Source organism: Athene noctua, chromosome 7 (genome assembly GCF_965140245.1).
Source record: "Athene noctua chromosome 7, bAthNoc1.hap1.1, whole genome shotgun sequence".
Lineage (NCBI taxonomy): Eukaryota > Metazoa > Chordata > Aves > Strigiformes > Strigidae > Athene > Athene noctua.
The window spans coordinates 2,724,504-2,750,767 of record NC_134043.1 but is presented as its reverse complement, the minus strand read 5'-3'; the positions used below and the strand labels follow the sequence as shown (position 1 = coordinate 2,750,767).

The 26,264-nt window shown below is 44.3% G+C and overlaps 1 protein-coding gene across 7 annotated transcripts in view; it reads left to right on the top strand.

Annotated features, from left to right (window-relative positions):
• The window catches only part of LYPD6 (LY6/PLAUR domain containing 6), a 41,551-nt gene that overhangs the window by 4,589 nt on the left and 10,698 nt on the right, over positions 1 to 26,264 (top strand). For 4 of the 7 annotated variants that reach the window (XM_074911375.1, XM_074911371.1, XM_074911377.1 and 1 more), the window contains exons 2-3: positions 23,198 to 23,358; positions 24,849 to 24,947. In XM_074911375.1, coding sequence (XP_074767476.1) covers positions 23,241 to 23,358; positions 24,849 to 24,947 — 217 coding nt within the window. In that variant the 5' untranslated portion in view covers positions 23,198 to 23,240. Of the gene's footprint in view, positions 1 to 1,594; positions 1,632 to 2,536; positions 2,576 to 3,678; positions 3,892 to 23,197; positions 23,359 to 24,848; positions 24,948 to 26,264 lie in introns of those variants that run through there. The other 3 variants (XM_074911378.1, XM_074911372.1, XM_074911376.1) reach the window with 3 other exon arrangements.

Below are 26,264 nucleotides of genomic sequence, written 5' to 3'. Positions count from 1 at the left end.
GAGTAAGCTGTTGTGGGGGCTCACCTTGCTGCCTTGCCTGGCTTTATATCAACAGCTAAACATGCTGTATAAACTGCTAAGCGTGATACGAAGGGGTGGGAGGAGTAGAGCCAATTATAATTAAAAGTTTTACTGTATCCTTTTATACGTTCATATAGTATATAAAATTCCTTGTGCGTACTATTTGAATTCTGAGGGTTTTATCTGACCTTTCATTCTCTCCCTATACAACTGCCTTTCCTTTAATAGAATTACATAAATTACTGTCATCAAATTCTGCCTGCAATTACTTTGTATCAGTCAACCTACTGCTTTTGTGTGTATCTGCTCTCATCTCATTAGCTGTTGTACAGACGAATTATGACCTGTAGGTAGTTGACTGACGAGCTGTCGGATGATTCCTTTGTATACTTAAGGTATTTGGCTGGCAAAATGTTAACGTAAATATTTCAGCATTAGGCAGGTTACAAAAATTACCGGGGTTTGTATTGACAAGGGTGTTTCTATACTGAGGGATTTGCTGTGCAAAAGAAGAGTGTGTAAACAGATTAACAGACCAAGTTACTGGGGTTTAGAAAATCAGTTTATAGTGCAGTGAATGAAATGATTCTGGGAAACTGGAAGTCACACAAACAGGATATTTTCCTGGTATTTTATATTCAGAAATACTGCATATTCATGACCTTCCCTAGTTTTGACCTTATTAGATATGGCTATTAAGTGCCTAAGGGCAATTAAAAAAAAGTTCCTAAAAAAAACCCAACAGCTTTTCACAGGAACTTGCATCAACTGCTGCTGTGTTAGTGTTGTGGTTTTTTTAATCCCCCCTATATAGCTGGAAATTTCTGACTCCAGTCCCCATTGTCTTTCACTGTTATCATTTCTTTATTCATGCAGAGATTTTCAGATGAAATAACTTTTCAGCGTGAGTCCACGCTGTTTTCCAGCACTCGTACTGAAGCACAGTTGGGGTGATTGCAGCTTGTCCTTTTATGCCATGATATTCACATTGCTGTTATGAAAATCAAAAGGTTTTTTGTCTGGGTGGCGGAGGGAGGGGCCTGACAAGCTCATTTCTGCAGTTTAACCAGCCATAGGATGGGGTTTTTTAAAAGTAAATAACACGTCTACAGTTGTGGTTTGGAAGATAAGGTACAGGTATGCCATAAAGATTTCAGTCACCTGAAAATAAGGTTGGTAGGAGGGTGAAGGACAATCAAGCCAAAATATTCTTCACTTAAACCACTGGGTTTCTGTTTGCCAGCTCCAAGATTTTCATTTGTTTGTCGTTTTGTAGTGATGTGGGTGATTTTTGAAGTAAATGAAGTAGATTCAGTTAGGTTACTTTTCAGATGTTAGTTTTGAATAATTGAGTACAAACTAATTTAGGCAACTGTGTGTATGACCAGTTTCCCAGAATAGCGCTGATGTGAGTGGAGACAATAGCTCTTGTCTCCAGAATAATGGAAGCCCTTGATAAAATGTTAACATCTTAAGATTTCTCTCTGTGCATCTGTTGCTCAAGTCATACGGTCTCGTGAGCTTCCACCCACCAAAATCCCAAGGAGCAGCAGTTTAATTTCAGCATCCCAAAATAAATTTGAACCTTTTCACCTGACGGTCTCCTTCCGGTGAGCGCATGTGCTTTATTTAAACGCAATAAGCAGAAACCATGTCTGATTGGGTGGCCACTGATATGTTGTGATATGTTTAACCCTTTTTCTCAGGCGTGTTGTCAGGGATGAAACGTGTTTAGTTTGGAAATGCTTCCCTGAGTCACGGCGGTGCTCACCTGGTTTGAGTTGATTGGTAAAGTGTGTTTAGGATAATCAGTTTGATAGTTCGGATGTGTATGTGTGGTTGATTCAGACTTGATTCATACATGTTGTATAAATACCCATCTCGTGGTATTTGCTTGAGTGTCACCATGTAAGTTTTATGGCACTTCTGTAGGTCTAAATACATGAAATAAAACAGATAATTTGTATTTTCATAAACAAGGCAAGCCTTCACATAAAGATGGTTTTGACGTGAGCACTAGTGGGTTTTCATGACCAGTTTGGCTGATACAGTTACTGTGGTATTGTGTATGTTTCAATATTTAATGGCGTTTAAGTTATTTTTACATATTTTATTTTTACTACATCTATTGAGCTCTTTGGTTTTGTGGATGCTGATGATCAAAAGCATTCTCAGACTTTTCTGGCCTTAAATATTTAGCCAAGGGAGTTTGTTTCCCTGGGCTTCTTGTGTTAATATAACAAGAGTCTAAAGCTGAAGCAGTACAGGGCTGGATTTCATTAGAAATCCCTACTGGTTTTAGAACGCTCTTCCCAGACAAACATTTGGGGCTAAACTGCCGAGGAAGCAGATGCCAGTCTGCAGATATTAAGAGTTAATATCTCTTGAGATGTGTTCATTCTCTTAAGGAGCTTCCAGCCGTCAGTGAGCTCAGAGGGGCTGGCGAGGGCGGTGGCCGGCGCCTTCAGTCGCGGTTTACGGGTACGTCTGTCGGAGACAACTCTAAATGTTGAACTCAGACCCTGGGACACTGCGATAACAGCTGTGACTTTGGGTAGGTTTAATTCAGCTTCTAAACAAGTTAATTTGGTTTAATAATTAATTGTGGTGTTTCAGAGCATCCAAGGAAGTCAACAAGAAGTAGTTTGGGGGGAGTGAAAACTTTATTCGTTCCCCCAGCACAAGAAAGGATTAAGTGTCCTTGTATTCCTTGTTTTTCCTCCCGTCTCTGCTGAGTAAGTGTGTCTGCATGCTTACATGTGTGTGTGTTCGTGTATATATTTATTAAAAAAAAGTATATTTGTTAGTTGGTCTTCAAGGGTTGAAAAGATTTTAAAGTTATTTTATCAGCTGTCTGCATGCTTATATATGTGTATGGATGCTTACGTGTGTATATATTTATAAAAAAAATGTATATTTGTTAGTTGGTCTTCAAGGATTGAAGAGATTTTGAAGTTAATTTATCAGCAACAGGCAAGCTGTTACGTAAGTGTGAAAGCTTCGCTGCTATTAAGTTGTTTTCAACAAGAGTTTAGCTTGCATATATCAAACTATACATTAACATATAATAGAGTACAGAGGGGTTTAGGGGCTTTTAAAGTGTTTTTTAAAATTCATATAATATTTTTTTTTCTTTTTCACAAATAAAAGAGGTTTTAAACAGCTTCTACCTCAGTATACCTTGGTTCTAGATCTGATATTCAAGTGGCAAAAAGAAAACTTTCTCATTGTTTTTTGTTGTCATGAGTGTTTTTCTGTAACACTGCTTTATTGAGCAAATTTCAGTGGAGGCAACCAAGAACATTGTTAAACCAGTGAGTATCTACCTGCTTAACAAGGGTAGAATTTTATGTACACTAAAACATTTTATCTGGGAATAACATTTGGTGTTAGTTGGTTTGGTGTTCAGACAACAAGCCTCCGGTGTTCTGGAACTGATGAAATAAAAATCTCTGAGTATGACTCAGTTTGACAGCAAACAAGCCAGTGATGTGCCTTGCTCCAAGCAGACCATGAGCCCCAAGTCTGATGAAGCCTGTTTTCTTACAGCTTTGTGTCTTATGCTGGTTGTAATTCAATTTTTTTCCGTGATCAGACCATCTACAAGTTTTCTCTCTTCAGTTCTCTGCTGTGTTTGATTGTTGTGGTGTTTTTTTTTGTTTTGGGGAGTGAGATTTTTTTGGATTATGTTTTTTTTTTGTGTCTAATGATGTAACTAATTCAAGCTGCAGTGTTTCCTTAACTTGAGGCACTTGAAGGATGTTCCCAGTGTGTGTTCACTAATTTCCCAGCCTCTACCTTCATGTCCAGCCTGGCCAAATGCCACCGATGGGTCTGAGCGATGCTTTGGATGGGGGAGGGAACAGAAAGGTACATCATGAAACACACTGCTGTATGATGGCAAAAAAATCCTCCTTTCCCTTGGAAATCATGCTGAAGACTTGATCAAGAGAAGGATGAAAAAGAGAGAGAGAAGCAATAGGCTGCATCAGATTGCTTTTTAGCCCATCTCCAGTGAAAGGGTATGGGAGTAGTAGGGTAACTGTTGGGTTACTCCATGAGTGCATTGGCTGGTGGTGGGATTTGAGGTGGGAAATCCTCCCATGTGGACCTGTGGGGGGTGTTTTCCTCACCTAGAGAGGCTGATGTCATTACAACTTTTTAGCACTCCTAATAATAGAAAAATACTTCTTTCCTAGCTGGCTCTTAAATGCCTTTTAGTGGATTAGTTTGAATCACATCAACTAAGAGCTTGATCATCTGCCAGCCGCTAGAGTTGGGCCAAAGCTTGGTAAATTAATGAGCTCAAGGTGATTAGTACAGGTGTTTGGTACTTTGGACCCTGCACTGAATTGTTGCCATGCGAGGTGTGTAGCACTGTACACCCATCACTTTTTTTTTTTTTCCTCTTTTAATTCTTGTGCTGTGAGGTTGTTTGTCTGGCTTGGCAGTCAAAATAAACATGAGGGGCTCTGTCCATGATGCTATGATGAATGAAATTTATACTGAAGTTCTAAAAAATAGGATCAACTTTATAATGACTGCTTTGTTACAGAGACACTTATTGCTGTGATAATTCTGACTCTGGTTCCGATTCAAGACCGTTGTATGTTTAGTAGGTTGAATCTGGTATCCATTCACAGGATGTGTTATGGGAAGGGCTTTTCAAGTCTTGCAGTGACACTTCTGTGTTGCTTTTAGGAATGGAAAAAGGTCGTTGTACAAATGTGCTGGTACCTCTGTTGTATAGAGCTGTGGAAGCTACACGGAGCTTCTGTGGGCACCAGCACATCTTACTGATCAACTGTAGGCGGTTACTGAGTCAAGGAGAGAAGTGAGTGGTTGCTGTCACCCACCAGGGCAAGTTCTGGTGATGTCTTTCATGCACACATTATCTGCAGAATTTTTTTTAAATAGAGGAACTTTCAGTAAAGTGTAGCTTGATTTATAGGCAGGAAAGACTCTTGCATTTCATAAGCTCTAAGACAGCTTTGGATGATGGAAAAATGATGTGCGCTGGATCTCCAAATTCACTCCGGCATTTGTGACGGTTTGATGGATTTGGCAGTGGACGCTCGCATTTCCGAGGCTAATCCCAGACCTGCCTGCTAGCTTGGCTCCAGCATCTTCAGAAACAGATAGCACTTTCAAGGCATTTGGTTGAGTTCTGTCCTGTTCGGTCCTGTGTTTGTTGATGCCAGCCTTTGTCTTCACTCCGTTTTTCTCTCCGATCAGCTCCCATACTATATAATTGCTTTTCCAAGATATTTGCAATCCTCTTCTTTCTGTGGGTGTCTGAAAACAGTTTACATTTGTTGGATATCATAAGCTTTCTTGAGGGAGGATTATTTTCAAGGTGATTTGTCTTGAAATGATTATATGTGCTTTTAGCAACTGTCAACAGCATCTGGCAGGGCTGGACCACCAGTTAGCAGTCTTAACTAGATCTGTCTGAGCACCGTTCATTTGTTGGATTTTTTTGCATTATTCTCAAGTGTTTCAATCAAGACTTTAATATCTGTTCTTTCCAAATCCAAAATACCTGCAGATCTGTGTGGTATTTCTCAGGGCACAGTGTTGCACAACAGTTCCATTAAAATTGGCTCACTGATGAGGAGTGAGGCTGTAACTGTGGCCTCCAGTGGGGCACTAAGTCTCCTTGTACCTCCAGGAGGTGTAAGTATCTGTATTTTGTCAGTTGGTTGCCCCATCTCCTGGGATTCAGGTCCATCTTGTCAAATTCTTTGAACATGGGACATATCTGGGGTCCAAAGCATGATTGTGCACGCAGCAGTTCCCTTGTTGCTGCTGGGTGGCCTGGAAGAGCAGCCAGGTGCCACTGAAGTACTAGAAAAGTCATGTCCCACGGACAGACCTTGCAAGACATGAGGCTTGACTGTATAATACACCACTTCCTGACATTTTTTTGGTCCTCTGACACTTAAAATGACACATTAAGGTTGCTTAAAGAAAGCATGACTAGATCTTTGGCCATCATTTGCTGGTGTTGCTGAGCCCAGCTCAGGGTTGGGAGATAAACCTACAGAGCCCAGCCCCTCAGGGGTGGCATGCTCCATGGCCAATGCCTGGGGCCACTTGGGCAACAACGGAGTGTTTTTGCAGGTAAAATGCTGGTCAAGTTAAGCAGCCATTGGCCTTGGCGTGAGTTGTAACATATATTTTGCAGATTCTCTCCAAATCTGACCCATTATCATACTCTTGGTTATAACTCCTGGGTATCTACAGCTATCAGGACTGCTTGGCAGTGACGTTAAATTAAGATCCAAATGATTTCTGGTGATTCAGAACAAATAGTGACTCCTCTGTCTCCTGTTGGGGTTTGAGATTACGTCTTCTACCCCGTGCTCCCCGTCTGGGGAGTGAGCAGCTGGGCAAGACTGTCCTGTGGTGGGCAGATCTGAGCTGGTGGCTTGCTGCCTGCCGCTGGTTTGAAGTCTCTCCCCGTCTGTCTGCACTGACTTAAATATAGTCACATTATGTAAGAGCCCACATTGTATTTCTGTTCTGTGCCTGTAGAAGCTGATAGTGTGATAAGATGGTAACCGTGCCTTGAGTTGGACATATGTATTCCTATTAACCCTGAGGGTAGCGTTGTAAAAGTGCTCTTTTGTTTCCAGTTTAGCACAGGAAGCTAATTTTGGCTTCATTTAATGTTACTGCTCAAACTGGCAGGGAATCAGAAATTTAGTTACATGACATCATATCTCTGGCACAGCAGCATGGCTTGGAGCTTCACAGAAACCAACCCCCCTGAGAATAAATCAAAACCTGAAATATCTGTGCAAGTCTGTCATAACACGAGAAGGTTGTATGGTGCATTTTTTAATCTCTTCTGCTTTGAGAAGACAGATAAAATTTTCTGAACTGTTGCAGTGACCTGGCTACCGGAGCATAAGCAAGCGCAGGGGATGGAGTTACGGGGTTTGTGTTCTGGGGATGGGGACCTGCTCTGTCCCCCGCTGCTGCTGGTGGGGCTGAGAGTTCACCAGCGTGGTGCCTCTGCTTTGGCCTGGGTCTGCACACTTATTGCAGAATGGTCATCGTGAAGGCTGCACGTGTTTCCACTTACGCAAAAAAAAAAGATAAATCTACGCTGGCAGATAAGAACAGATGGCGGTTTATCTTGCAAGAGTTGTAGCTACTTTGTTTCTGCTGTAAAGCTGAAGCTGATTTTTAATTTTTTTTTTAGCTGAAAGAATATAAAGCAAAAACTTAAACTGCCATTTACTTTGCTTTCTCAGGTGAATAATTTTCATGGCTACGATGTGCAAAGTTTTAGGGTTTATAGCGTGTGACCCTGGAAGAAACAAATCACTGTTGGAGGGGTGAGACCTTTTCAGCTTTCCTGTTAATTTTATTGCATGAGAGGGAAGCACAGATGTGTACAGAGAATAAATTTAAGACCAAACTCTACAAACTTTTAATCTTTTTTTTTTTCTTCTTTATTTAACATTTTTATCCTGAGCAATGCTTTTTTTTTTTTTTTTTTTTTCCCTCTGCAGGAGTGTACATAGAGCAATAGGTGTCAGCTTGTTCTCGAGGAGTCAGGTCTGGTGCCCGTCTTCCTTGTAAACAAAGCTGTAGCAGAAAGAGCAGACACCTGATCAGACGTGGAAACCTGTTTTCTAATTAATTCCTGATGCTTCTCACGCTGCTGTATAACTTTATAAGGAGTTCAGAGAGATACTGTTCCCCTGGTTCAGGAGGCTTGGTTACTGCACGCCTTATCCTGCCACATCTCAGCAGGCCTAGATTTCTTCGGTTACCTGTCTCTTCTCTGCAGAAAGGTATATTTTTAAAAGCACTTGTATTGTGTGGGGTTTTCTATGCTGCAGACAAGGGACCTGGCTGCTGGTGGGTGAGAATGCGATGATTTCTCGGTGCCAGACCCGACGGCACTGTTTTGGCTCCGGTGCTTGGATGAGTGGCGTGTGAGCAAACTTATTTTTATTGCGTGTTGATAATTGTGGTGCTTGGAGCTGCGGTTGTAATTAGGACCTTATGTGTAAAGCTGGTGTGGGTGGAGGAAGTGCCGGGTCCGGGTGGGTGCTGCAGTTTCTCTGCGGGAGCAGGGCTGGGCTGGCACCCGCCTTCGCTCGGGCTTTGCAGGAGGATGCTCCTCTCACCCTGCAGAGCCACAGTGGCCCTATGGAGCTGGTATTTGAGCTCAAGGGAAGGTTTTCTGCTGCCCCAAATGCCATTGCGCTGAGGGCCAGAATACTGGAGGAAAACAGAGCAGATGAAATGCCTTCTCCTGAGAATTTATGGTTTCTTCACGTTTTTGGAGTTAGCAAGGCTTTACGCTGAAATAGAGAAGCAAACCCTTCAGAGTTCCACCGAGAGGAGCGTTGAGGGTGTCATCACTGAGATAACCACCCTTTTTTTAGCTTGTGTACTGCTGCCAGTGATCCCTGCGTGCAAATGCCAGGCTGGAGCAGGAGCTGTGTGTGCACACGAGTGCCCAGGCCGTGAACATCCTTGCACGGCGCAGTCTTGGCCGCCGTTTGCGCCCGTGGCTCTCCCAGACGATGAGCGGGCACGATGCTGGGGCGGAGGGGGGCCACACACTAACTGGGGGTGCTTGGTGCGTGGCCACCCCTTCTTGGCCTTCTCTTGGCCCACTTCACCCATGGGGCGTAGGTCTAGCCCCCGTGTAGAGCGCAGAATCCACAGGAAAAGTTGTCTGTTGACACAACAGTACAGATATATGTATAGATCTTGGACAATATGCTTCACATAAGCTTAAAGGGAGTTTATTTACTGCACAGGTGCTGACTGTTGAAAGTGTAGAAACACATGAGAGACTGCTCTATTTACATCTCTAAATAAGCAGTATGTCTTTTTTTTTTTTTTTTTTTAGTCCAGAACTCTTAACCCCGCTGATGGTACTTTAGGGAGAATAATTACTGGAAATGGGATCTACCCCTCAAGGAATTGTGGATAATGAGCTGCTTTTCATAGGAAAAAAAGAAGGAAAAAAAATAGGAAAGGGGAGCAGGAGTGGGATGGCTCTTCAAAAATGGTATGAAAAGATTGAAGTTACTGAAGGGGAAGGTTCTCTAGTCCGTTTGGAGGTGACAGATGTTGGGGTGAATGGGCAGCCGATGGTGAGCCTCCCTGCCTGGGCACTGTTCCTCCTTGTTCCTGTGGCCCCTGCCCAGGGTTATAAGATAATCATTGCCACCAGCAATGACAGGCTAGCACGTGCTAATGCCAGGCCTTCATTTTTGAGTGTCATCAGAGTTGACTTTGTCATGAGTTGGGTGGGAATGGTCAGTGCCTGGAGCTTGTGGAAGGGTCCCCAGTGCTGTAATTTTCCCTGCAGTGCTGCAGAAACTGGGGGCTCTTCCCTGGGCATAATAGATTGCCATTATACTGGCAATTTCATCAGATAATTTGGTATTTATAATTGCTGGTTTGCTCCATAATATAGTCTCTTTTTTTTAATCGTTATTTTTTTAATGTCTGTCTTGCATTGGTAGTTTGAGATATTTACAGCTAGTGCATGTTTTACTTAAAAAAAAGAAGTGCCATTTTTCTTCAGTTAGAACCCAACATGGATTTAAGCACATAGATGGTTTTACAGCCAGTGACCAGTGACATAATCAGACATTATGAAAATTAAATGAGCCTTTCAGTCCCAAAATGTGTGTCTCTTGGTGAGTATGGTGGGGATGATGATAGATGTTGTTGAATAATCTGTCTTTTATCTGTGATATTCTGGGAAACGCCATCATTCCCTGTAAGAATCTTGGCCTGATTTAATTTTCTTATGAGGTCTCAGCTACATATAAAAGAGAAGTTAACTGAAATAGTGCCATACAAAGCAGTTTGGAATTCCTCTCATCAGACATGTTCTCATCTATCCTTTGGACCAGTAAGATGTTTTTTTTTTTCATTTTCAGCCCATTTGATATTTAGCCTTTCTGTTGGCTTTAGGGAGTAAACTTTTTTTTTCAGCTTTTCAATAATCTGTAACATCATTCAGATAAGAAGTTCTTACTAGAGCTTGGCTTATTGTCTGGGTGGTTGTGGGGTTTTTTTTTCCTTTCTTTTCAAATAATGGTGTGGGCCACATTTGCTGGCCTGGTTGTGCTGTCAGCTCCGTATCTGGCACAGCAGTACTGGCTGTGCTGAGCCATGGGCAATGCTTTGTTAACGCAAAGGAGTCTTCAGCCCTTTGGAGGTGGTTTCTCAGTGCTTAGGGGAGGTATTTGCTAGGAGAGAAGTATAAAATATAATATTGGCCTAGTGCTTAAATTGGAAAACAAAACTGTGCAAAGTTTCAGTTCAAATGTTTAAAGAAAATGGTTTTATTTCCTCTTAAAGTATCCCTCTGTAATTGTTGTGGTAAAAATACAGCAGTGTTGTGGCTATGATTGTGGAGTGTCTTTTGTAGAAGCCTGTTTTCTCCCAAGGCTGGAGGAAGAGATGTCCTCTCGGGCTCGTTATTTATAGCGGTATGTGCTTACTGTTAGCATTGGAAGTAATTGTCAGAAAAGAAATTGTCAATTTTAGAGAAATTAGTAAATGAAGAGCAGTGTATTTTAAAGTCAGACCAACATTTCACTGATCAGATGTGGATCCCTCAACGAGTTGGGGGTAGCACTCATTGTGGAGATCAGGTCTAATGAAAACCAGTAAATCATGGTTTTCCAGCAGTGAAAATGTCAGCGGTGACATACTGAAAGCTATATATCGTGGCCTGTGGAATGCCAGATGATTCATGTGTGAAAACTAAGCAACTGGTTAAGTTGGGGGGGGGAACACGACACATTTAGAAAACTGCATCTGCTTTTAGCATGTTCTGTATGTGAGCGTTTAAGGCAGATGAGTTGAAGCATGATTTTGAGGTATTCTTCAGCTATGCTGGAGATAACATCTCTTAGCTGGCAGACACTGGAATTGCTGATGATACTCCATAAACACTCTGTACCTTGGGAAAGTGGACTTTCTAATGCCAAGATGATGAGGCATTTGGATCTAGCAACAGGCACAGCAGATGAAGAGATAAACGGGGGAACAGAGGAGTCTGCAGTGAAGCTCAGTCTCTGGGAGGTGAGAGGTTTGATGGAGCAGGAGGAAATCTGCCTGAACTCCCAGTTACTGTTATCAAATACATTAAATAATGTCATCTATAGTACTTTCCATCCTGTGAACTAATGATATTAAAGCATCCCAATTGAATGAAGTGGATGGTGGCAGAGATGACAGTGCATGGAAAGGTGGTGGGTGGAAGGTGTTAACAATGGTGTTAGAGCAGACACACGAGATCTCAGGCTGGGGGGCTGCTACAGCTGAAGACAAAGTGGGGATGAGGATGTCAGAACCCGGAGCATCCCCAGGCTAGGCCCATCAGAAGCTCAAGACCAAAGGGGTGACAACTCTTACGTTGCAGAGATGTTCCAGGATGGAGGGAGAAATTATTTTTTGAACTTTAAAGCTTAACTAATACCAAGTAGGGGTTATTTTTTAATTTGTGTACCGGAGATGGGTAAAGTTGCCCAGCAATACCTACTGTCCCCATGTGACCAGCTGCAAAATGATCTGTGGAGGCATTTACCCCAGTGAAGCAAGTCCAGCACGATCCATATCTGTTCGTACACGTGGGGCCAGAGGCAGGAGAGCGGGCCCACTAGCTTCTGCGTTTGCCTCGTTTTCCTGGGGAGTGAAATGTAGAGAGACATGGTAAAAGTGTTCAACAAATGTGGTTTTTCTCTCCACCGGACAATCCCATCTCTTCCTTTTCTCTGCTGATCTCGGGAAGCGTCCACCCCAGTGTCCTGGCTCCCAGGCTCTGGCTTTACTGTGCTTCACTCTCCTGATTTTTAGTTTGCTCTGGTTTTATTACCAGAACCAGGGTTTACCTGGGTGGTGGTCCCATGACTCTCAGGATCGAGCCCGCAGAGTCTCCCTGTAAGGTTCTCAGTGCTCTTCCCTTTCCTCTCAGCCCTTTTTTAGATAGCATTATTCATGTATCCATTATTTCTGCCATGAGACAAAAGTCAAGTATAATTTTTTTTTTTTTTTTTTAATTTGGGGAAAATATCAGCCAGCCAGGCACCACAGTTTTAGGGAGATTCACTTTTTCTATCCTTGTGCACTGTCGTAATTTGAAGCTAACCATGAATTGACACAGTAAAAAATCAGCGAGTTTCAGGTAATTATTTGGGGGTGAGTGGGGGGGGTGGGTGGGTGTGTTAAAGTAGTAATTGGAAGAAAAATAAGCAAAATAACAGCAAAAAGAACAACAAAAAAAATCATCCTTTTCTGACATTGCCTACAAATGAGCAGGTCTGGTTTTGTGAGAAATCCAGAAGGATGAGAGGTTGCTTTGGTGCTTGCAGTGACTGGGGCAGCAGTATCTTGATTTACTGTTATTAAAAAAAAGAACGAGTGTAAATATACGCATTAGCTTTGTGACGTATTAGCAGACAAGTAATGATCACGGCAATGTTTTTCTGTTTAACAACAGTATTAACAACAGTATTTTTGATGAGAATATTGCATTATGCCCATACCTTTGCTTGTGTGATTTGTACACAGTAAAATGGAGGAATGATTGACAGTGATTAGATAAAAGTGAAATGTAGGGAGGGTGCAGAGCTTGTCTGAAAACGGAATGAAAAATTAAATGCACAAGGAAACAGGTACAAGGGGGAATGAATATGTCTCTGCTTTAGTCCTGGATTTTTCTGCCTACAGTTAATTCATTTCATAAGCAGTTGCCTCCAAACTGAAGTCCGAACAGCAGAGCGGTTCCAGATCACTTCAGTTTGAGAAAGACAAATTAAAACTAGCATTAATTCGGCTGTTCAGTGGATGCGTACCAAGGCTTGTCTGGCTAAATCGGAATGGCATTAGCAAGAGGGGGTGACTGTTGCAGAGAAGCTTTCTGTACAAGCCAAGGCTAAAGGACTTTCTGCAGGGTGCGTACCAGGGAGAACACGGAGGTCTCCATCTCAGAATCCCGCTCAAACCTATTGGTCACCATGCTGGAAGCTTGAAATGCTCACAGGAGGGATGGCTAAAACGAGGATTGCAATTTATAGCTTCCCATCATGGTGGAGATGATGATTTTCTTTTAATTATTGTTTTTTTTTTTTTTCCCCCAACAAGTTAGAAAAATAAAGGAATTACATGGCTTTTTCTGGGAGGACAAGTGCCATATAATTAATTGGCCATTCAATTCAAGTGACACTTGGAAGTCTTACGAAGCAAAGAGGGGGTTGTTTGTTTTGCCTTATGCTGGGTTTTGTTTTTCTGGAAAAGCCATTGAAAATCTGAATAAATTGATGGTAGTGTTTGTTTACTCCACGGATTAACTAGACAACTGAAAGAACACTAATCGGTCAGTTCTAATCTGGGTTTCTTTTACATGACTTCACTGATACGTAGCTTTTCTAATGTTTATACCAAATGTACTAAAATCAGAGGGATGGTAGTGGAATAACTTTGAGTAAAGCTTTATGAGAAAAGTATTTGAATCTCAGTATCACATCATAGAAAATAGGAAATCAGACTAGTTCTGCTCTTTTAATACAACTAATTATGGAAATGTCTGCAAAGAGGGATTTCCTACAAAGTCTGTTCTAGTCTTTGTGGAGCAAAGGGTGGCTATGCAAATAATAAAATAGAGCAAGAGAAAGGTCTTATTTATTTTGATGCACAAACCAAGCTTTGGATGCCACCTCTGACTCAGCTACATGTGGACACACATAAACATGAGCTACTTTTTTTTCTACTGAGAGGAAAAATGACGACGAGATACTTATCGAAAGGATCGTTGTGCAAGGCTCGGGTCGTTGGGCATTAAATTTTGTGTAGGTGCTGAAACGGCCAAGCCATTCCCAATTGTTTCCCTGAGGGTTAGCTGCCAACATCAGCACGATGTCTTCTGCAGCCCAGTTTGAGACGTGCTCGTTGGAATTGAGCAAAAGCAGCCGTGTTGTCCTCGTACGTGTCCCCCTCCCTTTGTGGCTTACCAGTATTTTTGATATCTTGTGCCAACGGGAATTCACGTGCGGGTCGGGAAATAAAAAGTAGCATGAACTCTGGGTGAACTGCCAGGGGAACGGAGCCCTTCTGCAGCCTAATCTGTGCAGGCTCGCGGCTGAAGCAATACCACCTGGTGTTCATTAACTACTACAAAAATATGTTAAATTGTTTGGGGAAAAAACATGGTGCTACAGTGTGAACGGGCAAAGCAAGGGAGTTCATTAATATTTCGCCCGTCATGAGGAATAGTAACGTCCCAATCTGGTTTACGTTGATTTCAGTGACAAAACTTTCTTCAGTTGGGGAAAAGCTCAAGTTTTGAATTAATTCATCATCATAAAATCTCATTTTCACAATATCATGTTTTCAGGGCTGATCTCTGAACTCCTGCAAAGCTGGCTTTGGGTCGATGCCGAGCAGTCTGCGACTCGGTGCTTAATCTAGCATGTCAAATGTGTGGGGTGATGTCCGAGAAGAACTGTCACAAATCGCTCTGGAGAGCTGAGGGGGAAGGCATCAGCAGAGCGAGGACACAATGGTGCAGATTGATGTATGGTTTTATTAAAGCACAGTTTGTTGCATGACGGACAAGCGTTTTGGCTTACGCTTTAACGTCTTCTGTGGCGTTTCATACAAGAAGTTTCTTGTTGTCGATACTTTTGGTACAAAAATGCTGAACTTAACCTTGAAGGAAAGCGGAGGAAAAAAAAAAGGTATTTTCATTTGAAGATGCCCTTTTCACCGATTAGATTTTGAATTGTCACTAAGCTGTTTTTTTAATTTGGCCCAAGCGTCCTTGGTTAATTGGGTAGAACACATTTTTGTAATCAGAAGGGTTTGGTGCTTTGGCTCTCTGCTTTGGTCTCTCCCCAATTATTCTGTGTAACAGTCTCCTTTCACAGTCAGAGCCATAATCATTCGAAAATGACAGGTTTGTTTAGAGACCTATTTTCCGCAAAATCCTACCAAACGCTTTTTTGTAAATTTGTACAACTTGTTGCTGTAGCACAAATAAACTGTGCTGTGAGTTTACCCAGGACTGACCTTAGGCTGAGCAGTCATTCCTTTGATCCTTTAGAAATACTGAGTTTGTGCTGATGATCTTCCTGGACTCTAGACTGTCTCAATTTTCTAGACTTTATAAAAATGGAACCTTAAAAGCTCAGTGGAATGATCTCATTCTTCTAAAACTGCTGTGTATATATATCTGCTAGCCTGGTACACACAGTAGGAAAATATTTTATTGAAGAGTTTCATGTCTTGGTTGCAGATTAGATCATTTACCCGCTGTCTCTTCATAAGCGTGCAATACGTTCTCTTGTTTTGTTTGGTTCCCTTGTCTTTTTGGCATCTCTTACTCTTTGGCTACATTTTATTTGGTAACATGCTGCAGTATTTTTCCCTTTTCCCTAGCAGATGCATTGCACAGTCATATTGTCAGTGCTCCCCTGTGTTTTAACTGGAATATTCTTGCTTAGTGGGTTAAATGTAAGTAGGAAAGATGATCCAGGATGATCCCAATTGCTGTTGCCGTACAGAGCCTCACCCAAATTTAACTAACTGCATAAGCCCAGGACCTCATTTTCCTTTCCCCTGGGAGAGCACCACCACCCTGCCCACTGCCAGTGCCATTTCATGGTGTGGCCACCAACCCTGGACCAGCAGTCGCAGCCTCCCAGCCCCGAAACGCCCTTCTCCTGGCACCCCAGGGCTGACTGCGCAGAGCCTAGCACCTCCTTTTTCTACAAAACTTTCACCAAGAGCAGAAAGGAGCTGTATGTAACACGTGATCCACACCAATAGCATCCCCACCTTGAAGAGAGAAGCCCTTTCTGTTGCCCCAGTGAACTTAAATGTTTATTTAGGAAATAATTTTAAAAACCCCCTTCCCCTTTGCAAGAGGGGCCTGCCCACTGGAACCCAGTGACTGGTTTTTTTGCTCCTTATTAGCAGGAAAACCTCAGGATTTCTGTGCTTACACATGGCTTCCTTATCCTCTGTCTGCATGGAGCCGGGCTGTCCGGGGGCCCCCTATGCATCGAGGTCAGCCCATCTGCTGTGGGACACGGGAGGGTTGAGCGCCGGCTTCTGAACTTCCCAAACTGAGCTGAGTCCTGATCTTCCACATCCTGTTGAGCTCAGGGCTCGCTGCCCCTGCTGCCTCCTTTGCACACCGTGCAAAAACCTGAGGGAAAGGTCGTGAAATGATTTATCAGATCACCCGTGTCCATCTTCCTGCTAATTCAGAAGTGTTCATAGTCACACTCTTGAATATTAGGTCTAATTTAAAAAAAAATCAAAATGTCAAGGCCCTGTGCCACTGTGTGTTATATGTGCTGGAGTGAAATGGGAATGAATTATGTCTGAATATCTCTCCTTCTTGGTTTGACAGTTAATTTGCATAAATTGTGTCATACGAACATCATGGCCTGCCTGATTTTTAAGCGAAATTTTCTCTGTCATTTAGGCCAAATACTAAGCATCTGAAATACTCAAGTGAAATAAATCTGTTTCATCTCTCTTCTGTGCTTATCTGAAGCTGAACTATCCCCTGGGGATGCGTGAATAGAAGTGATATTTTACTACAACTCATTAAAAGATAAGGAGTTTGTACAGATCCTAAAAAAAGTTTAGCTTTTGCTGGTTGGACTGAAAATATAAATAATACAAGTTGAAAATCGAAGCAATGTGGGACTTCTAAAATAATCTTGAAATCCCATCTTGTTGAAGATTAAATTGCATCCGAGGGAAGACGGCGTGAGAGGAAACATATTGTCCCCTGCTTCACTTCCCCAGGACGAGGGCTTTTAGCTCAATGAACTACAGGCTTTGTAATTAGCAGCAAGGCGATTAGGTCATCCACATTTCGGAGAGTAATTTGTGCACTAATTGTGTTTGATTGTTTAATTACTCTTGTTTACTGTAATTGAGGAGAGGTAGTGAACCCCTTTGCAAGAGCTCCTACAGGTTCCTTAGACAGAAGTTGCATGTGCTTCACTACATCCTGTATTATCAGGAGTGTAACGTATATTTAACCATTCCCAGGACCAAACTGCAAAGAAAATTCTCTCAATGGCAAGTGGAAGGAAGCTAGATTTGAAGGTGATTCAAATTAATTTCAATTTTTGGTCAAAAATTGTGACATGTGTGGTAGGAACTAAAAGGCAGGAAATAAACAGACCAAAAAAAAAAAAAAGTTAATATTTCATCAAGATAGAGATGGAGGGAGAAAATTGCAATGAGAGCTGGCAGAGTTGCAAATAGTCTCTGGGATTGCTGTCTGGCATCCTGCACAGCTGGTAGATGGGAAAATTTGCATTGCCATTTGGATTTGGTTTTGGACAGCGATAACATTGCACAGATTTGGGGTTGAGTTTTTGAAGCTACAGAGAGATGCCCATGAATACACATATCGTAGGTTCAGTAGTGCAAGCTCCAATCTTATAGCTTTATGTGAACTGGAAGAAAGGCAGGTAGGAAATGTAAAGAGCAGTGAATTAATTCTTAACGTTAGTTGGGAAAGTCACACTGGTGATGTGCGTAAGGAGGAATTAGTGAGGTAGATTTTGCATCCAGGAACAAATCTTCCAGCATTGTCACACTGGTTGTAGCTCCTTCGACTTCATTTATCGTGTCGCTGATGAATCATTATCCTCACTTAGTCGAAGGATGGTCCAGCTGACCTCACACAGTGGAACTCGCAAGAGCAAATTACTCATGCTCTGGTTTTGGCTGTTTCTCACAGATTGGTGTCGCTTTGGCATGCCAGGCTTGATGCTTTAGGGCTGAAATGTCTGAAAGGGAACTTTGCTTTACTTTCACAATTTTATTTATCTGGATGAAATGTTGCTTTAGGTGCTCTGAGATGGACGCTCTTCCAAGTGAAAAGATAGCAAATGTCTTCAAGGTGCAATGAGGTAGTAACCTATAAAACTTGGAGATGTAGGAGGAAGGTGGAGCTGAGATGTCAGCAGAAGCGTCAACCTCTTGTGAGAGTAGACAAGCTCTGTCTGCATCAGGGAGAGCAGGGCAAGGCTTCATCTCCCACAGGAGGGAGGTGGAGGGGCACTGAGTGCCGTGGCATATGCTCATACGAGGAGGAGAACCACAGAAATGTCCACAAACCAAGAATTCCTTCATGCCTGGCTTTGGCTAAAGGGTTATATAGGAAGATTTGGTGTTTGGCGCTTCCCCCCCGCCCCCCTCCTGAAAGCAGCCTGTCCAGGTCCCTCTGGATGGCCCATCCCTTCCCTTTAGAGTATCAACCACACCACCCAGCTCGGTGTCATCCAGAAACTTGCTGAGGGTGCCTCAATCCTCCAAGGATGTCTCGTACCTGGCAGCAACCCAGCTGGTGGCCTTCAGTCAAGGCCAACTAGCAGATTTCTACTGGGCTTGCGAGAGGGGCAGGAGGGACAAATATGTCCCCACAAATAACCGTCACCTCCAACAACATGTCTCCTGCAGAACCGGAGCTCTGATGTTCAGCAACACCTCTGCTGGAGGATGGGGACCTTCCATTGTCCCCAGCGCTGGTGACAGCGAGGATGACATGTCGCCGCCCTAATGCGACCTGACAAATGGGCAATTGGGCTGCTGCTTAGGGAATTTAATGGTTAATTTTCATAGCGCCGTGTCAGGGCAAAGGGCAGGAAGAAGTAATCCTGCTGCAGAGCGGGGATGCGGATGCCTTTCTGTCTGAAAGGTGCTGGTGAAGCTAGAAAGATTGAGTTAACTAGAATTTCTGTGTCAGCACCCAAGACCTTTTATAAACAGACTGTATGATCTAAATACCGTGTGACTATTTCCCCTAACTGCAATCCGGTATCAAACTCAGAGTGGGCCATGCCATCTTCTATTAGTGCATTCTGCAGGCGTCCTACTATGCACGAGAGGCTACTACATCTGGAAAGGGGATGAGTTAATTCAGAGGGAAAAAATGTGTGCCCATATGCTGGAGGACAAGTCTGCTCTGCAAGCAGAGGTTTAGCACTGCAGTAGCCAATACGTCAGCAATAACTCTTGGAAAAAACGTTTTTGTACAATGTTTGGTGGGTTTGGCTGAGAACTGTGAACTGGAAGGGGCTCGTGAGCAAAAGAAAAAGCCTTCGTGCCTTTGATGAAGCTTCTTAGGGCTTATAGGGGAATGAAGGGAAACCATCTTTGCAGGAAAATATCAGTTTGGATGATTTGGGGAAAAGAATTGTGTGAGGACAGGCTGGGAGAGTTGGGGGATTCAGCTGGAGAAGAGAAGGCTCCGGGGAGAGCTTAGAGCGGCCCCCCAGGGCTGAAAGGGGCTGCAGGAAAGGGGGGAGGGACTCGGCATCAGGGGTGTAGAGATAGGACGAGGGGGAACCGGTTTAAGCTGAAAGACGGGAGACTTAGATGAGATCTAAGGCAGAAATTGTTCCCTGTGAGGGGGGTGAGGCCCTGGCACAGGCTGCCCAGAGAAGCTGTGGCTGCCCCCTCCCTGGAAGGGTTCAAGGCCAGGTTGGACGGGGCTTTGGGCAACCTGGGCTGGTGGAAGGTGGCCCTGCCCGGGGCAGGGGGTGGCACTGGATGGGCTTTAAGGTCTTTTCCAACCCAAACAAGTCTGGGATTCCATTACCTTAAACATCCACAAACATTTTTCTCAATTGGATGTAGTATATTCGTACACGTAGTATGTTTGTACATTTTGTCCCCGGTGTAAGACAGGATTATACATACCCACACCATACATACTCAAAATATTTGTGAAATATTGAGCATTCAGGTTTCTGAATATATTTTTATACTGCCAGTGTGTGTATGAAATGACCAGGCAGAACACGCCGGCTGCGAAGAGCAGTGACTCTAACAGTGGCAGGTGTTTTGTTCAATAATAAGTGTTTTCTACTTCAGTAACTGCTGTAGTTGAAAGCAGTGGCCAGGCTGGCCTTGCTGTCTGCTCAGGATTGTTCTGTAACACAGAGGGGGGTTTTAATTTTAATTCCTTGCCTATAAATAAATCTGTTTCCAACATATAAAATAGAGGTGGGGAAGTGAATTCTATATATTCATTTGTAGTTCTTGCAACTCATGGGAAGTGGTGTGGGTAATTAAGCTACTTGGTAATTACAAGAGGCATGATGTGAGTATTTTTAGCGTGCAGCTGGAGGATTTCAGGCAGGACTAACAGCCACTTGTCTTCTGAATCTGATGACTAGGCAAGTACTAACAGCTACGCACAGACATTTGGAGCTGGGCTGAATAAGCGCTCGGTCCCATAAAAGGGAGCGTGTAGGATAGAGGGAAAACGTGTCTTCAACTGGAAGGCTTTGATCAGGACAGTAAATACAAAAGCTTTTTTGTGATTGTGATAAGAAAACCCAACAAATTCTGTTCTTATTATACTTGGGAGGAATTCTTGCTGTTATCTTAATCTTGCTGTGTTTTAACTTAAAATATTGCTATTTGTCCTTTATGTTGGTAACAGAAGTTAATCATAGGTTGCTGCTGTGAGTTAGTGCTGAGCTCCCCTCTTTGGGATGGGGGAATACGAATTTTTTTGTACTATTACACAGGATTGCTGCTGAGACCACATGAACCCACAGTTTCACTGCAAACCGATTTCTTGAAATGAATAACGGGGCTTGTAAAATCTGCCTTCTTTTGTTTGGGATAAAACAATAGTCCAAAAATCCCTCTCTCCTCCAAACCTTCATTATCTTAACAGTACAAATATTGAGCAACTTTCCACAGGTAAAAACCTGTGAGTGGCTCTGGTCAGGCGGAGAGCAGAGAGCCTGATGCATGTGGGGTGATGGACCGCTCTTCTCCTGCCTAGCAGAGGAGCTCAGGCACCCCAACATGTCTTGTTTGCTCGTGCTGAACATCACCTGTGACTCGTGTTACATACAGAGATGTGCCCTGAAACCAAACTCACCGGGATTGGAGTGTGTCTACACAGTGCTGTTGCTTGTGCAGCTGATGGCTCCGGTTGGCCTCAGCTCGGGACCATCAGCGCTGGCATTTGGCCCGCTCAGCTCTGGGTTGGTGTGTAGATATTAGGAAGGTTCCTAGATATTAGAAGCATTTCTTTGCAGAAGGGGTTGTTGGGCGGTGGAAGGGGCTGCCCAGGGAGGTGGTGGAGTCCCCATCCCTGGAGGGGTTTAAGAGTCAGGTTGACATAGCGCTGAGGGATCTGGTGTAGTTGGGAACTGTCAGTGCTAGGTCAACTGTTGGACTGGATGATCTTCAAGGTCTTTTCCAACCTAGACGATTCTGTGATTCTGTATTTAGCCGTGAGGAACTAAAAAATGTGAATAGTCCTGAATCCACGTGTGTAGCTGGCTCCCTCACCGGGGTGGCCTCCAGCTGGCTTTGCTGGGGGCTCTTCCTCCAGACCCCACAGAGAGCCGCTGGTCCCATTTCTTTCATCTTTCATGTGGCTGGGAGAGGTTTGTTTTATTTCCTTTCTGCTTCTAATCAGGATTTAATTTTCCCCTGGCTGTTACGCATCTGTGGAGTAAACCCAATGGAAACTGGCATTTCCCCCTTCGTAACGTTAAAACAACAAAGTTTAATGCACCATGCAACATGTTATCTATTTCCCTCACTATTTTAATGGATTTCATGCTGTTTTAATAAAAAGCCTGTTTTCAGATAAGAGCCAAGCATAATGACAGCCCCTGTCATGGCCGTGGTGCTGCTGGTCCTGTGTGGGGCTCGACTGCAAGACAAACATTTGCACCCAGAGGTGGAAGGTTGCATCTCCACCCTTGGAACATTTTTTTCCTGGGAAAAAAAAACCAAAACAAAAAAACAAAAAATGGATTTATTAAATAATAGCTACCATGCTTCTGAAGTCGCTTAGGATATATCTGGATATTGCAGATTTCTTGGTCAGTCCGAGTGGAAAAAAAAAACCAAACCCAGCCCTGTGTGTGCTGGATGAACGCCAGTGGCCAGGGGAAACCGGTGGCTCCTGCCTGGCTCAGCAGCCGCGTCCTCTCAGGGATTTCCTGTCCCACTCAGTTTTTTGAGGCACATTTTCATAATTTTTAAGGAATTGTAATAATATCAGCTATATTTAACGATGTACTAGTGTTGTCTGTTCCTGGTTGGCTCCCCACAGCCTGGGTGCAGGGTTTGGGACACTCCTGAAAGCTGCTGGTTTGGGGATGGCTTCATGGGTGGTACCGCAGCGGGTATTTCTTTCTGCTTAAATTAGTTTCCTTAGTTCAGGGACGTGTGAAGAACACGCTGCATGGTTTGTTAACAGCCTCACAGAGGGAATAAGACCCTTTGGAGCATGGATGAGGAAAATGCAGTAGTCGCTTTATGTTATTAAGAGCAGCCAGCTGAAGATAGAGACAACCTGGAGCAGCTGGAGCTCCTCACCTTTCCTGAGATATGTGGAAAGTAAAGTGGAGCTTCTGGTTTGCCAAAAAGGTGCATTTTTGCAGGGTGAGAGCCTGTGTTGGAGTGTGGCAGACCCATCGCTGCTCTCCTGGACATCCCAAGGGCTCTCCAGCTACCCCATTTCCATTCTTCCCTGTCCAATTCTGCGATTTTCCAGCATTCTCTAAATGAAGCAGATTAAATCCTGTGGCAGTGTAGTCTCCAGTGACTTTATCAACATCCTACTGAGGTTTTTGTAAACCAGTCACTGATTGGTTAAATTGTAAATGGTGACAAACCCGACTGCCCTTCCCTTCAGCTCCTGTTTGCAGCTGTCTGCCTCAGGAAAAGGTTTCACAGAATCAAGTAGGTTGGAAAAGCCCCTGAAGCTCCTCCAGCCCAGCCATGACCCTCCCCCTGACCGTTCCCAACTCCCCCAGATCCCTCAGCGCTGGCTCAGCCCGACTCTTCAACCCCTCCAGGGATCCCGGGGACTCCCCCCTGCCCTGGGCAGCCCATTCCAACGCCCAACAGCCCCTTCTGCACAGAAATCCTTCCTCAGAGCCAGTCTAAACCACAGGATCACATGCCCGAGTCGTTTTCCGGGTGGTGCCAGGAATGTCCCTGAAGCTGAGCCCAAATAACCACACGGCTGACTGCCCCCACGGGAGGGCAGCTGAAGGTTCACAGGAGCATCCTGGTTTGGGTGAGGTCGGGTTGCTGGGGGCTGAGGTGGTGGCCAGGCTCCTCACGGGTTCGCTCTCCTCACTCTTTACTCTCTGCTGTTGCCCAGGTGAGATTTTTTGGCCGCCGCATGAGTACGTCCTCGCCCGGCGATGGCCTCGCAGCCCACGCCGGGGTGGGTGCTGCTGCTCAGCCTGCTGACCGGCTGCCTGCCGGCCGCCCAGCCCCGGGACTTCACCGTGAAGGACATCGTCTACCTCCACCCTTCCAGTAAGCACCTTCCTGCTGGCTGCAAAGCCACGGCCGGCCGTGGCGCGGGGGTAAGGGCGAGGGTGAATGAGCCTTAAGGCAGCAGAAACATCTGAGCGCTGAGCCAGAAATTAAATAAACATCCCCAGCGCTCGTAGAACCAAGTTGATGTAAAACCAGACTGTTGTTTCCCCACGGGATTAAGGGATGGTTGGGGTTACAGGCAGTCACTGAGTGTGTCAGGAACTTTTTGTTCTCTATTTTCTGTTCCTCAAGAACCTCTCTGGCCATGAGAACGAGCTCCGTGGCCACGTGGCTTCCCCAAGCACGTTGATGGCTGCGAGCAGGGGCCGAACGCGACCGTTACAGCCGTGGTACCCGCTCCTCCTGGTGTTACTTCAGTAACTCCCTGAAGCATTGCTACAGCAAAGTTGTGCATGTTTGGGTCTTCCATGGACTCTCCTTTAGTCTGTTCACTTCATCAGATACAAACTTGCTTAATTCCAGCAGCAGAGCACTGTGCCTGCCATCTGTTCCCAGTGAAAACTCGCCACCTTTCCAAATTTGGCTGAAAAATTTGCATTTTGCACAAGCGAACTGAAATTCCCGTTTTATGCCATAATCACAACCTGCTAGAGGTCTGGGGTGAGAGGGGTGGATTTAATTAGTGCTGTTGTGTTGTCCCACCCCAAGCTGCTCCTTGAGGGCAGCACCAGTCCCACCAGAGATGCTTCCAGGTGACTTGTTGGCCCTTACCTAGAGGAGCCTGGGGAAACAAGCAGCAAATGCCTGTTGCTTCACCTCTCGTACCCAAACGGGGTCTGGCCTGGAGCTGGTGTGCAAGAGGAGGAGAGGGAGAGGTGGGATGTGGCCTGCGGGGGTTCATCTTACTTCGCCCCATGGAGATAAACGTGACTCATTCACCATTTGGCTTCTGAGAAGGTGGCAGCATCTTCAAGATGTATTGAATGTGCGACAGAAGCCCTGCCAGGAGACCACTTAAGAAGTTACACTCTTTGTTTGGCAAGATAAATTAGGACAGAGTCTGCTGTTAAAAACTGGACGTTCAGCAAACTGATTTTTCTGTCCTTTGGGGACATCAGCCTGCCTTCAAAGGGGGCAGCTCGCTTCCTCGGTGGGACAGTTTCCAGAAGTATTTTAATCCATCTGATATTTTGTTATCAGCACTGATAAAGTAGCAGTATTGGATGTGAGCTCTGATACCAAGGCAGTAAGTACTCCTTGCTCACATTAACTCCCTTTGAAGTCAGCAGTGGGCACTTTTTTTAGATAAATACAGCTGAACTGAGTCATTATTGTATTGTACGTGCCTTTCCTGCATCGCTGTTGGCGATAGGATTTTTATAAATCGAGACCGACTTGATGAAGTTGACAGCTATACTTGTAGAAAGATGTGTCTAAAGAGAACAAATGTTGCTGTGTGCCTCAAAAAGCATAGTAGAACCGGATTAATTGGCTCATTTTAACTGCATCTTTTCTATTCCTTTCAGCCACACCGTATCCTCACGGATTTAAGTGTTTCACCTGCGAGAAGGCAGCAGATAATTACGAGTGCAACCGATGGGCTCCGGATGTCTATTGTCCAAGAGGTAACCAACCGCATGCGAGCATTTAATTTAAATCCACCTTACAACAACTGCTCGCTGTCCCCCCCTCCACGGGACAGCACTGAGCCCCCATTATTCCCTGAGCGTACCCGGACGCTGGGGATTGCTGCTCCTGCTTGTAAGCCTCCTCAACAAGAAAGATGTGTAAGTGATATGAGTAATCCTTTAAGCTTTTCTGTCTCTGCAGTGGGTGAAGTTTAGGACTTTCATCTACTCCCTATACTCCTCTAGCTCAGCTGGAAATTAAATCAGGGTGGTGGTTATTTAGGGGTTGTATTTCTCTTACTGGTTGTCACGACCTGGACTGGAAGCTCAGAGAGTCACAAGGGTTCTGTGATCCCCTGGGATTAAATTAAGGTGAAACAACACCAAACAATGGTTAAAATGTTTTACTTGCGGTGAAATAGAATTTAAACTTGGAAAAGGATAATAAGCAATGTGGTCTCTTACAAATCTTTAAGAAAGAAAAGAAAGGGAAGAAAAAAAAAAGGAGAGAAAGAGTCAAAGAAATCCTGATTAACATCCCTGGATCCAGTGTTGTCTCAGGTCTGGTAATCCCGGGTGGTGGGTGCACACCCAGCAAAGTTTCTGTTGCCCTTTCAGGTTCATCTTATCAACTGATTTGCACATGAGATGAGGAGAGGCAGGAATTCCACAAACTTATTTCCATGAGAGACGAAGGAAAATACGGAGCATGGGTTCTGCACATGCATCAAGTCGGTGGTCGTACTCACCCTGCCCACCTTTGGTTTTTTGCTCTGTTCCCACAGATTTTTGCTGAATTCGTGCTTCTTGAGCAGTCATCCCACTCTTGGGGCAGAAATGCTCCCCTCTTGTCAGTTCTTGTCACCTCTTCAATGGCAAAGGTAGAGCCAGAGATCAGTGGTACTTGTGCTTGAGGGGAAACATTTTATTTTCACTCAGTCCATGTCTCCCCTCAGAGGCTTATCTAAGGAGTCTGACAATGCAACTGCAAGGGGGTGGGGGGTGCATCCTTCCACACACTCCCCCTTCCTTGGGGGACGCTCCTTAGCCTCATCCAAAGGCCACAGCTTGTCCTTGGGGTTCTCTGTGTCCATGCATGTTTGAGGAATTTCTTCCTTCAGTTCCTTACACTGGTGAGTGCAGGACTGGTTCTTGCTTTGTTCCCTTCCCTATGGTACAAGCCACACTTCGGGGCAGCTGAGGCTGCCTTTTTCATCTGGCATCGAGACGTTTTCAGTATTTGAGCTCAAAACTCCCACTGGAATCTGAAGTTGGTAACAGCTCAGAAAGGGCTTTGGCATACAGGCACCCAGA